General features: G+C 39.1%; 1 protein-coding gene across 2 annotated transcripts in view; it reads left to right on the forward strand.

Moving 5' to 3' along the window:
- Positions 1 to 2,164: 2,164 nt before the first annotated feature.
- RPAP3 (RNA polymerase II associated protein 3) overlaps positions 2,165 to 13,516 on the forward strand; it is a 34,955-nt gene continuing 23,603 nt past the window's right edge. The window contains exons 1-5 of one of the 2 annotated variants that reach the window (XM_057702705.1): positions 2,165 to 2,245; positions 4,712 to 4,878; positions 5,642 to 5,782; positions 11,071 to 11,193; positions 12,028 to 12,155. In XM_057702705.1, the coding sequence (XP_057558688.1) occupies positions 4,726 to 4,878; positions 5,642 to 5,782; positions 11,071 to 11,193; positions 12,028 to 12,155 (545 nt within the window). In that variant the 5' untranslated portion in view covers positions 2,165 to 2,245; positions 4,712 to 4,725. Of the gene's footprint in view, positions 2,246 to 4,694; positions 4,879 to 5,641; positions 5,783 to 11,070; positions 11,194 to 12,027; positions 12,156 to 13,516 lie in introns of both variants that reach the window. The other variant, XM_057702704.1, reaches the window with a different exon arrangement.

Consider the following 13,516-nt stretch of genomic DNA (forward strand, 5'->3'; position numbering starts at 1 on the left):
AGGTCTTTGATAGAGGTTACCAGTTGCCCCTCAGTATTTGCTTTCTTCCCCTCCTTCCGTATTTATTGAATTCTTAGTTTTTAGATGAGCACATGACTGCCAAGAGTAAAAATCCTCAACCTCCCTGGCAGAGGGAAGGCTGCCATTACAGGCATAGTTTTTTGTAGGACAGTGGGAGCCTCAGGATTAGGTGCTGGTGGCCATCAAGACCGTTTGACTAACTCCTCTCACTTTGATTTTGTACTCACCAAGCAACAACTGATTATTATGTGATGAGAGAGAGAGAGAGAATGTGAGAGGGTCTATGAGGTTTTTTTTTTTTTTTTTTTTTTCTATGAGGTTTTACTAGCATAGCCAGCTGGCCCCCTTCTCTCTCATCTCAGGTAACTCTGCCAGAATTAATTTTTAAAAACAGAGTTGCTTTGGAATTTCCCTGCTGGTCCAGTGGTTAAGACTCTGTGTTTCCACTGCAGGGGGCACAGATTCCATCCCTGGTCAGGGAACTAAGATTCGGTGTGCTGTGTCATGTGGCCAAAGGGGGGAAAAAAAACATCCCCCCAAACCTCAACAGAGTTGCTTTTGTTAAGAACATCTATAAATCAATATCTGTTTTAAAATTATTTATCACTAGGTTAATTTTATGTTTTTAAAATAAATTTATTTATTTATTTATTTATTGGCTGCACTGGGTCTTTGTTGCTGCACGTAGGCTTTCTATAGTTGCAGAGAGTGGGGGCTACTCTTCATTGTGGTTTGTGGGCTTCTTATTGCAGTGGCTTTTCTTGTTGTGGAGCACAGGTGCTAGGTGCGTGGGCTTCAGTAGTTGTGGCACGTGGGCTCAGCAGTTGTGGCTCACAGGCTCTAGAGCGCAGGCTCAGTAGTTGTGGTGCATAGGCTTAGTTGCTCCATGACATGTGGGATCTTCCCGGGCCAGGGATCAAACCCATGTCCCCTGCATTGGCAGGCGGATTCTCAACCACTGCGCCACCAGGGAAGCCCCTTATTAGGTTAATTTTAAAACAACACACACAAAAAAACTTCTTAAAAGTCAGTTTTCTATCCGTCAACACAAAAAACTAAAGACTCATTCCTGCAGTAAATATTTTGTTGGCATTTAATGATTTGACTACTATGACTTTAAAATACAAAGATACCAAATATACAGTGGGAAAGATGTGCTGATGACTTTGTAAGGAAGGACCACAGGGTGGTTTTTCACTGATCACTATCCAGATGAGTGGGTCCCAGCCTCAACTGCACAGCTATATCCTGGGCTTTAAAAAAAATCATGATCCCTAGGCTGTGCTAATTAAGTCACAATCTCTGGGGAAAGGTCCTAGAAATCAGTATTTGTTTCCCACGCTCCCCAAGGTGATTCCAAAGTTCAGCCAAGCTTGAGAGCCACTAATCTCAATTTTTGGTCCAATGTTTAAGATCATAGGACTATTTCAAATGGAAAAGTTTGTTTCTGTTTGCTTCCGTGGGCTTTTAAAATTACTTTTGTTTTAAAATTTGAGTTGCTATGAAAAATGAGAGAACATTCACTCATACAGGAAGCAGAAGCACGACACATTAAAAGCTTCATATTCTTTTTTTCTTTGACTAAGAAACGGCCAGGGAAAATCTAAAGGCAGACCTTAATTCTGACACACATCCAAGAAAGACTCAGAGATTGACATATTTAGAAGAGTTATTTGCAAAGATGCAAGGTAGTCAGACTGAAAAACTGCTTTGCCAAATACAAGAACTTAAAGAAACAAAAAAACAACACTGCAAAAATTGCTAGAGTTACCAGTTTACACAGCCTGTTTGTGGCAGACAAACAGTAACGTTTTCACATGATTAGCATACTCACAAAGGTGGTAAAATCCCATTACACACAGCGAGGCAAACATTAAAGATAAAACTGAGGGGAATCCAAGGAACTATTCAAGGCGTTGTTATTTGGGGAATCAGAACACGTCAGGACGATCCTGCAGTTTCTGGGTTACCTAGTGTGAAGTTTGGTCACACCAGAAGCAGGCAAATCTGGAGACTCCGCGGTAACACACCTTTCAAAGCTCCTGGATGCTTCCACCCGGAGGAGCGCGCCGTACACCTGACCTTCTGCGCACGCTCCGTCCCTGCTCCCGGGGGCGGGGCGAGGGCACGCGGGGACTTGTGGGAAAGCCCAGGAAGGCGGGGCCCGGCGTGAGGCGCTGCGGGCCGGACGCGGCGACCGTAGGGCCGGTAACGGCCTGGTGAGGTGAGCCGGCTTTACGGTCCTCGCCGGCTGCCGCAGCGAGGAGGCTTTTGGGATCGCCCTGCGGGAGGAGGGGGTGCGGGGGAGGGGGAGACGGCGAGGGCGGGCGGCGCGGCGGTGTCCAGGGGAGCGGCGCACCGGGGAGCGCGTTCCGGGAGGGGCTCGCCCGGAGCGGCCCAGGCCTGGACGGACAGCCTTGTTGTGCGTCCTTCCGCCCCGGCTGCCCGCGGCGTGGGGCGATTCGCGGTGGGCAGGACCGCAGATCCACCCTCGCGAGGAGACCTCGGCGGGGCCCGCCCCCTTGCGGCGTGGGTGTGCGGTGCTCGCCCGGGTGTTGGGTGTGAAAGGGATACCCCCTCAGGCGCTGGAAGTTTCTGTGTGCCTGCCTGGACGCAGGTTCGGTGGGAGCAGAGGTGATGGGTGAGAGGGAAAAGGTTTCTGCCCCCCACGGATCTCAGTGGCTTGCTGCGCTTCTGTTCACAGTTTTTGTGTCCTCCGGCAAAGCATTGTACTAGTTTTGTTTTTTAATGAGATGTACATATGTAGTCAAACATGGGTGCTGCCTGAAGGAAGCTTAAATTTAGTTTCCTTTTTGAGGCAAGGCTAGGTAGGGGTCAGAAGACCTGGCTGCTGTTGCAAACGTTTTTTCTTCCTCCTAAACGAATCCTTTTTCTACTCTCTTACCTTACCTCGCTCTCATCCTGACCAATTCCCCCCTCCCCCAGCACACACGCTTAAGCTTCGAATTCACTTCCACCTTTTTGGCGACCTTGCCCCATCACACATCCCCCCCTTCCCCCCAGGCAACTTTAGGTTATTAAAAGCAAAGTTATGCCAATCCACATATAGTCTCATTTACGCAGCTCATTTTATTTCTGTCCTTAAAAAAAAATTCCCATTAAAACTCTAAATAGTCTTTATATGACTAAATATAATGCGTTTTATTTCCCCCATGTGACCTCTGTGGCCTTTGACACTGCTGACTCTCCGTCTTTTTGAACTCACGAAAATTCTCTTCTGTGACAGTACTCCCAGGTTTTGCTCCCAGCTCTCTAGATGCCACTGCCAGATTTTTACTGTGTTGGCATTTCTTCCTTGGTTTGTTCGCTAGATATAGTGTTCTCCAGGACTCCACCCCCCCCACCCCCGCCGTAATTAAACATGTCTAAACGTGATTGTGGCTTCTACCTTAATGCCAGTGACACACAAATTTATATTTCTAGCCCTCTGTAACTACCTGTTGGCTATGTCCTGATGTCCCATAAGAACTCAAATTCACCTTATCCCAAACTGTACAAAGTCTGTCTTTACACTTGTTCTGCAATCCTGAGACCTCTTTTCCTTTTAAATTTGTGATTCTTGACTCAAAATGGTACCACTAATCTTACCAGGCTCCCAAACCAGAAATCTAATAAGATTTTGAGTCCTTCTCTGCTCCCCAATTCCTCAGTCTAATGAGTAATCATGTCGCTTTTATTTTGTCACCTTAATGTTTCCCATAGCTTTCAGACTAGGTCCTGTCTCATGGCCTGGCATTTCCTGATCTGTCCCATATTCACCTTGTTAGCCTTCTCTTCCATAATTCTCCCTCCTAATCCCTCATTCTGCCTGCCAATTCCTCCTCCACATTAATCACTTGGCTGGCCCCTTTTGAAACATGGTTAAATTTCCGCACCTTTGGGTAATTCTTTCTTTGAGCCTGCAGCCCGATGGTCTGATTTATACCCATCCTTTGTGGTCAGTCCCATAGCGTGTATGTACCTCTAGCACAGTGGTTCTCAACTAGGGGTTATTATGCTACCCAGGGGACATTTGACAGTGTCCAGAGACATTTTTGGTTGTCACAGTCCAGGGGGAAGGGAGTAATCCTGGCGTCTAGTCAGTAGAGGCCAGGGATGCTACCAGCCATCCTACATTGCACAGGACAGCCAGCCTACAAGAAAGAATTATCTGGCCCAAAATGTCAGTAGTCCCCAGGTTGAGAAACCCTGCTTAGCATAATATTTTGTTACTCAATACTTTATTTTGTTTTCTTCTCTACTAGAGAAGGGATCTTGTCTTGTTTTTGAATATCTAAATCTTGATACAGGGCCTATCACATAGCCATACTTCAATAAATGTTGAAAGAAAAAGGAGTAAAGGAGATAATTAGGTTAAATTTATAAACTCTAGAGATGAGTAGCCAATCTGTTACCATAGGCTGCCTGCTACTTGCTCCCTATTGCCTTTCATTCACATTGCATGGATGCCCAACTTAATGTGTTTATTTTGCATTTGTTTATTCAGCAAACGTTGATTGACTCATTTTAAACATATTATACTGATATTTTCTTCTGCATCATTCTCGGTTCCTTTCTTTACATGTATCTTGGCCATTTATGAAGAGGTAAAAATCATTGATTAGCTGGGTTTCAAAAAAATAAACCAAATAATTCTGCTTAATTCTTATCAGAAGTTTGTTGGTCAAAGCTCTGCAGGCCATAATGACTTCAACAAGTAAAGCAATTGAATTACAACTACAAGTGAAACAAAATGCAGAAGAGTTACAAGACTTTATGAGGGATTTGGAAAACTGGGAAAAAGATATTAAACAAAAGGATATGGAACTTAGAAGACAGAATGGTGTTCCTGAAGAGGTAAATTTCTTAGTTAAATTCCTACTTTAGCATCCAGCAAAACTACTTAAAGCACCACCTTTAAAATGTTTTCTGGAAATACTGATTGAAGTGATTTGCTTTCTGCAAACATTTTGAAAAATTCTACTTTTTATAGTCTTTGTAATAATTGTATTAACTATATTAAGATATTTTAAGGCTTCGTGAATAGTTACTGAGAGGAGGACTGTGATAATTCTTAAGGTAGATGAATAGTATAAAATATGTAGGTTTGTATATATATTATGAATATCATATATAATTATATATTTAGTAATATATTAACATACAGTATTGCCATAAAAACTTAGGTAGTACCTAGGCTCAACCAAATGCTTTTCTTAAGACAGTGCATTCAGAGATGAATAGCGTTTTCATACTGTTTGTAATGATGTGAAGGCAGTTCAGTTTGCCATTGTACTGCTGCTAAATCATTGTACCAAGGCTGAAGATCAGGCAGTTTTTGATTTTGAATTTAGGATTGCAAATTAAGTGTATAATTAAGATTTCTAAGTAATACTTTTCTTATGACTGAACAATGTTCAGTATTTGTCAAAGGACGAATTAAACTTTTCAGGCATAAGTTATCATTATAAATGAATGAATTGGTATTTCTAACCACTTGAAAATTAAATTAAAAATTACTTTTACTTGAAAATATATGTTAGAATTTTAAACATTGCTAGTTATTATACAGAAAAGTAACAGAGCAGTCTGAAAACATTGTGGTGTTTTCCCTTCCTAGAATTTACCTCCTATTCGAAATGGAAATTTTAGGAAAAAGAAGAAAGGCAAAGTTAAAGAGTCATCTAAAAAAACTAAAGATGAAAACACAAAAAACAGGATAAAATCTTATGATTATGAGGCATGGGCAAAACTTGATGTGGTAAGTTAATCTGGTTATGTGCTTCTTAGTATTTGAGTAAAGTTTTCTTGGAGTTAGTTGAGTCATGGATTAAATGAAAAATAATGTAGAGTTCTTAGGACCTGTGTCTTTCTCTTGTAGACTGTTTTGTATGGAATAAAAACTTAAATACATAGCTCTTCAATTAACTAGATTATTTTTTTCTCCTACAGCCCTCTTTCAGTGAATAGTGGCTAAAACAGCTGGATTCTTTTTTCCTATTTTTTCTTTTTTCTTTTTGCACAAATAGTACATATAGTACATAGAGATTTAGTGTACTCTTTACCCAGTCTCCCCTAATGGTTACATCTTAGTTAACATTAGTATAGTATCAAAACCAGGAAATTGACATTGGGACAATGTATGTATAGTTCTATGCCATTTTATGACCTGTAGATTTGGGTAACCACCATTGCAATTAAGATACAGAAATATTTCATCACCACAAAGATGTCCCTTGTGCTACCCATATATAGTTGCACACACCTCCTTCCTCCTCACCATCTCTAACCCCTAAACAGCCAGAATTCTAAGATAGTAATAATATAGGAAAATAATGACTCTACCAACATCCGTTTTTTTTTTTTAAATAGACTGAAGGACCTGTAGAATACTGGCTAACAGAGAATGCCTTTGGTTTAGTCTTAGGGTTAGGGCTGCATGACAATAGGAGTAGGACTATCTTGATGTCAGGAAAGTAGGCTTCATCCTTCCAGGCTGGTGTGATGCATGCCTCCCATCTCCCACACATGAGACACAGTGTAGCTGGAGAGTTAATTACTCTGCCTCATAACCCTCTACCAAGTGTTCTAAGCAGTCACTGTTGAGTCAGCCTGTGGATGGGAACCTGTTGGCCAGCCTTATTCTAGACTCTGACCCACCTTAAGGGTTGATTTGGTTAGGTTGATTTGGAGCACACATTCATTTTTAGTCTTTTTAAAAGTGTTCATTATGAAATATTTGATTCATACGAAATAGTTTGTAGAGATACATGTAAAGCATGATAATAAAGTGAATACATGAACCCACCATCTAACATAAAGAGAATTTTTCCAATCCCAGTGTGCTCCTTCCCGACCCCATCTTTTCTCCTCTCTACTTTCAGAGGTAACTACTATTCTGATTTTTATGTTTGTTATTTTCTTTGCACTTTTCTGTTTAACATTTTTATTGAGGTATAACATTCATACAGTGAAGTCCCCAAATCTTTTTTTTTGTCCCCAAATCTTAAATGTACAACTTCCTGAATTTTCACTCATGTATACACCTGAGAAACCACCACCCAGATCAAGATGTAGAGCATTTCTAGCATCCCAGAAACTTTCCTTTTCAGTTGATTACCTCCCAAAGGTGGCCACTGTTGTGATCTCTAATACTGTAGATAGTTTTTCCAGCTTTGAAATTTCTTACAGATGTATCATACAGTAGGTACTCTTCTGTGTTTCACTTCTTTTGCTATTATTGTCTGAGATTGGTCTGTATTGTCAGTAGCAGTAGTTTGTTCTTTTTCATTGCTAATCAGAATTCCGTTGTGTGACTATATCACAATTTGTGTATCCATTCTCCTATTGACATACACTGGGTTGTTTCCAGTTTGGGGCTGTTATGAATAAACCTGCTGTGAACATTCTTGTACGTGTCTTTTGATGGATAAAAACACCTTGGATGTTATTTGCCCAGTCATAGTTTGCATATGCATTTAGCATTAGGAGATACTGCTAAATGGTTTTCCAAATTAGTTATATTTCTCTTTTTAAAAAAATTTATTTTTAATTAATTTTTTAATTGAAAATTTAGTTTTAGGTATACAGCAAAGTGATTCAGTTTTATACACACACACACACACACACACACAGACGTCTATACTTTTTCAGATTCTTTTCCATTATAGATTTTTACAAGATATTGTATATGTTCCCTGTGCTTGTTGTTGAGCTGTTTTATATATATTAGTGTATATTTGTTAAACCTGAACTCCTAATTTATCCCTCCCCTCCCCCTTCGGTAACAAGAAGTTGTTCTCTATGTCTGTGAGTCTGTTTCTGTTTTGTAAGGTCATTTGTATCACTTTTTTCTTTTTTTTTTAATTTTAATTTTAATTTTATAGTGGAGCACAGTTGATTAACAGTGTTGTGTTAGTTCAGGTGTATAGCAGAGTGATTCAGTTATACATATACATGTATCTTTTCTTTTTCAAATTCTTTTCCTATTTAGATTATTACAGAATATTGAGCAGAGTTCCCTGTGCTATACAGTAGGTCCTTGTTTGTTATCTGTTTTAAATATAGCAGTGTGTACATATTAATCCTAAATTCCCAATCTATCTCCCCCCCCACCCTTTCCCCTGGTAACCATAAGTTCATTCTCTAAGTCTGTGAGTCTGTTTCTGTTTTGTAAATAAGTTCTTTTTTTTTTTTTTTTTTAAGATTCTGTGTATAAGCAATATCATATATTTGTCTTTGTCTGACTTGCTTCACTTAGTATGATAATCTCTAGGTCCATCCATGTTGCTGCAAATAGCATTTCATTCTTTTCAATGGCTGAGTAATATTCCATTGTACTGTATATATGTATCATTTTTTTAGATTCCACATTTAAGTGATATCATATGATACTTGTGTCTTTCTGACTTACTTCACTTAGAATAATATCCAGGTCCATCCATGTTGCTGCAAATGGCATTATTTCATTCTTTTTTCTATGGCTGAGTAATAATCTGTTGTATATATGTACCACATCTTCTTTATCCATTCTTCTGTTGGTGGACAGACATTTAGGTTACTTCCATTCCTTGGCTATTGTGTTGCTATGAACATTGGGCTGCATGTATGTTTTCAAATTAGAATTTTTGCCTTTTCCAGTTATATACCCAGGAGTAGGATTGCTGAATCATATGGTAGCTCTGTTTTTGGCATTTTAAGGAACCTTTATACTGTTCTCCATAGTGGCTGTGCTAATTGCATTCCTGTCAACAGTGTAGAGGGTTCCCTTTTATGTGCACCCTCTCCAGCATTTATTATTTATAGACTTTAATGATGGCCATTCTGACTGGTGTGAGGTGATACCTCACTGTGGTTTTGGTTTGCATTTCTCTAATAATTAGTGATGTTGAGCATCTTTTTATGTGCCTATTGGCCGTCTGTATGTCTTCTTTGGAGAAATGTCTATTTAGGTCTTCTGCTCTAGTTGTATTTTTCTTTTCTTTTTTGAGAAAATTAATTAATTGGCTGCATTGGGTCTTCATTGCTGCACATGGGCTTTCTCTAGTTGCGGTGAGCAGGGGCTACTCTTCGTTGCAGTGTGTGGGCTTCTCATTGTGGTGGCTTCTCTTGTTGAGGAGCATGGGCTTTAGGTGCTCAGGCTTCAGTAGTTGCAGCACGTGGGCTCAGTAGTTGTGGCTTGCCGGCTCTAGAGCACAGGCTAAGTAGTTGTGGTGTGTGGGCTTAGTTGCTCTGTGGCATGTGGAACCTTCCTGGACTAGGGCTTGAACCTGTGTCCCCTGCATTGGCAGGCGAATTCTTAACCACTGTGCCATGAGGGAAGCCCTCTAGTTGTATTTTTCTTAATGCAACCAAAGCTAATTGACTCCAGAGAGAGCTCATGCTATTATTTAAATAGTTTGTCCTCTGCTTTAGTAATGTCCCGATGTAAGAGAAATATGATTTTGGGTCTCGAATTTATTACTAGAAATGATACTTTCTGAATATATGATTTATTCTCTGCTGAGTATTATTTAGTCTGCTTTCTTTTTTGTAACTTTACCCCTTTCTTATGTAGCCTTCTCCTTTCCATAAATTGGAATCTTCTTATAATACCCTTTCCTGAAAGGCATCATGTCAGGTGATTTCTTAGAGAGTTGCTTTCTGCATTTACTCATTGAACACGTACTGATTCAACTCCTGCATTGTGTGGCCAATGCAGTCATGGTTGTACTGCATTGCTTGACATTTGTCATATTAGTGTGTCTGTACAAAATATAGGTGTTTACTAACTATTCCATTCCAGTTCAGATCTGAGCAGTGGCTTTGGTGTCTTGCTGCTGTTAGTTTTTGACACATGCAAGAGTAGTAGGGTTGGACAGTCTTGGCTTTAATCTTGGTAGGCTGGTGGAGTTTCTAGAATCTTCATGCTAAAACACATAGCTAAATTTCAGTCCATCTTTTAATGTTCATTCAGTGAAACAGCATAGATCTTATTTTGTTTTTTAATTTATCAACAATTTTTTTCTTACATAAATTATTTAGTATATTACTTGTTAAATGCAGAAAGGATTTTGTTTATATAATAATTGTTTTTGTTTACATGAGCTTTAATGAGCTCTTTAGTGCTTACTGGTTTAAAATCTCTTACTAGGGAGTTCCCTGGTAGCCTAGTAGTTAGTATTCTGGGCTTTAACTGCCATGGCCTGGTTTCAGTACCTGGCTGGGGAACTGAGATCCTGCAAGCTGTGTGGTGTGGCAAAAACAAAAAACTCTTACTAAAAATCATTCTTTTATTACATATGCTAAAAAAAATGATTAAAAAAATACTGATGGGGTCCATAAAATGATTTATTACCGTGAAAGGAATGTGCGAGTCAAAAGAGATTGGGAATTGTTGGACTAGCATGTTCTTTGGTAGAGTCAGCTGTATTTTGGAATACGCTGAGAAACAGTGTAACATAGGCATTGGTGGCTCTATGGAGGAAGCAGGCTGCCTGGGTTCAGATCCTTATTTGGCCACTTACTAGCTGAGTGACCCTGAGTGAGTTAACTACTATTTCTCAGTTCAAGTGAAAAACATGGGTAATTATATCTACCTCATAGGTTGCTGTGGAAATCAGGAGTTAATTGTGCTCTACAAGCAGTTTTTGTTGTTTTAAAAAAAAGAAAGAAAAAAGTTTTTAGATAAAACCCTTTCTCTGCTGTTGGATGCAATTACATAGATTTGGGATTATTTGCTAACTTCTCTCATGTAAATCAGTAGTACTTCACTGCTAATAGTTTGTGATTTAGGGGTAATTTGTAGACTTTATTGACTTAGCTTACTTTATGAGTTCAAAGTCACATTCTCTGAGTGGTTTCAATCTTGGTTTTCTAAAGAAGAATACCCTTTTCTCTGAATTTAATCTTAACAACGAGAGGTTGAGTTGCTTTTATATAAGCTTTTAGTCCTTAGATTGTAACAAATTAAGTTCTGTTGAATGTTCTTTTTGGGGTGGGGGGGGAGTGTATCTTCTTTTTTTAATGGTCATGTCATTATGAGCACTTTTCCCCTACTTTTAATTTCAGGACAGTATCCTTGATGAGCTTGACAAAGAAGAGAGTACCCATGATTCTGTGTCTCAAGAATCGGAGTCAGAAGAAGATGGGATTCATGTAGATTCACAAAAGGCTCTTACTTTAAAAGAAAAGGTACTGTTTAGATTATCTGTTGGCCCCTTCAAGTAAGCAGGGTATATTGAAAATCATGTGGATCCCAAGATTTCTACAATGTAATTTTGGGGGAGTTCAGACTTTTAGTTGTTATTTGCTGTATCCGTATCAGGAGGCAGTGTAGCGTAGTGGTTAGGAGTATGTTCTCTGAAACCAGATTATCTAGGTTCAAATCCTATGACAAGTTCTTTGAATTGCCTGTATGTACTCAGTTTTCTCAGCTGTAAAATAAGATTAATGTTATTACTAAACCTCAGTGGGTTGTTGTGTTATTAAATGAATTATTATATGTAAAGCGCTTGGAGCATACGGAGAGTTGTTCTAGGGCTTTAAGTAGTAGACTGAAGTACTCATCAAATCAGCATGTAATTCTTGATATGGATATTATATCCCACTCCTCCATGTCACAGACCATCTTTGGTTGCTTTCTGGAACGTTCAACATCTCCCTGAGGAATGCCTCATTATTGTAAAACTGGCTATATTGCTTTTCAAACAGGTGGCACTCTTTCAGATTAAAATTTATCTTGATGCCTTTCTTTTGTTACATTTCTGTGGGTTATTATTTTCAATAAAAAGTATATAATGCTAGGTATTTTACTTGTTTTTCTGCCAGGGTTCTTGGATTGTGCCCAAACTATGACTATATAGTGAATTTCAGTACTTGTAAAAAGACTACTTTGCTTATAATTCCCTTTTCTTTCCTGTGAGCCTTGATCACGTGGCTCATGAGATAGGAAGAAATGGATACTAATGAAAGAAAATGGCTGTGGAATTTTGTGCGAGTATATATCTGACTCGTATGCTTTTTCAGGGCAATAAATACTTCAAACAAGGAAAATATGATGAAGCGATTGAATGCTACAGCAGAGGCATGGACGCTGACCCGTATAACCCCGTGCTGCCAACAAACAGGGCATCGGCCTACTTTAGACTCAGAAAGTAAGAAGCTGCCGTATGTGTGTGCATGTTTTATGTGTATATGGAGACTATTTTTTTTAAAAAAATCTTTCAAGATAAAATGTGTAGTAATGCTTGAAAAAGTTTTACATTACAACTATAAATTCTTACAGCTCACTCCCTTTTATTGAGTTGTTTTACTTAAGCCATTTTAAACATTCAGGTGCTCAACCCATGCTCCTGTAGCCCAGTTTACTGAGGTGTTCTTCCTCTAAAAATTGAGTAATGATGCTCTTTACCTAATGCACAGAAGAAAAAAAAGTTAGCTGGGTAAAAAGTTTTTATAAATTAATTTTCCTCCATTTTGAAAAATTATCCATTATTTAACACAGAGAACTTTTATTATGATAAAATATGTTCCAACATATTTAAGTTTAAGTTATACTGACCTTTTAAATACATGCTTAATGTTGAAGGACATAAATGTGTATGGTCTTAATCCTAAGCAGGGAACTGATCTGTCATAAGAAATTTTTAAAAGACAAATACTGGGACTTCCCACTGGTGGCGCAGTGGTTGAGAGTCTGCCTGCCAGTGCAGGGGACACAGGTTCGATCCCTGGTTCAGGAAGATCCCACATGCTACAGAGCAACTAAGCCCATGCACCACAACTACTGAGCCTGTGTTCTAGTGCCTGAGAGCCACAACTGTTGAGCCTGAGTGCCACAACTACTGAAGCCTGCAGGCCTAGAGCCTGTGCCCTGCAGCAAGAGAAGCCACCGCAGTGAGAAGCCCTCACACCGCAACGAAGAGTAGCCCACACTCACCACAACTAGAGAAAGCCCAAGCATAGTAATGAAGACCCAACGCAGCCAATAAATAAATAAATAAATAAATAAATAAATTTATTAAAAAAAGATGAATACTGTCAAGGAAGACATTCTTACTGTTTTAATTATTATTTGAAACTAGGAATTATATTGGTGCATGCATTTTTACTATTTTTAAATAGCATATTTTTAGATCTTTGACACATACTATTCATATCCTGACAGATTAAGGGAATGTTTACATTTTATAATATTTGATATCTAAGTGATGAAGGATAATTTTATTTTATTTTATTTTATTTTTTAAGCTACTGAAGTCTAATCCTCTGGTATTTTATTTTATAAATTTATTTATTTATTTATTGGCTGCATTGGGTCTTCGTTGCTGCACACAGGTTTTCTCTAGTTGTGGTGAGCGGGCCTCTCATTGCAGTGGCTTCTCTTGTGTAGCACGGGCTCTAGATGCGCAGGCTTCAGTAGTTGTGGCTCGCTGGCTCTAGAGCACAGGCTCGGTAGTTGTGGCACATGGGCTTCATTGCTACATGGCATGTGGGATCTTCCTGGCCCAGGGCT

Source organism: Hippopotamus amphibius, chromosome 12, assembly GCF_030028045.1.
Source record: "Hippopotamus amphibius kiboko isolate mHipAmp2 chromosome 12, mHipAmp2.hap2, whole genome shotgun sequence".
Taxonomy (NCBI): Eukaryota; Metazoa; Chordata; class Mammalia; order Artiodactyla; family Hippopotamidae; genus Hippopotamus; species Hippopotamus amphibius.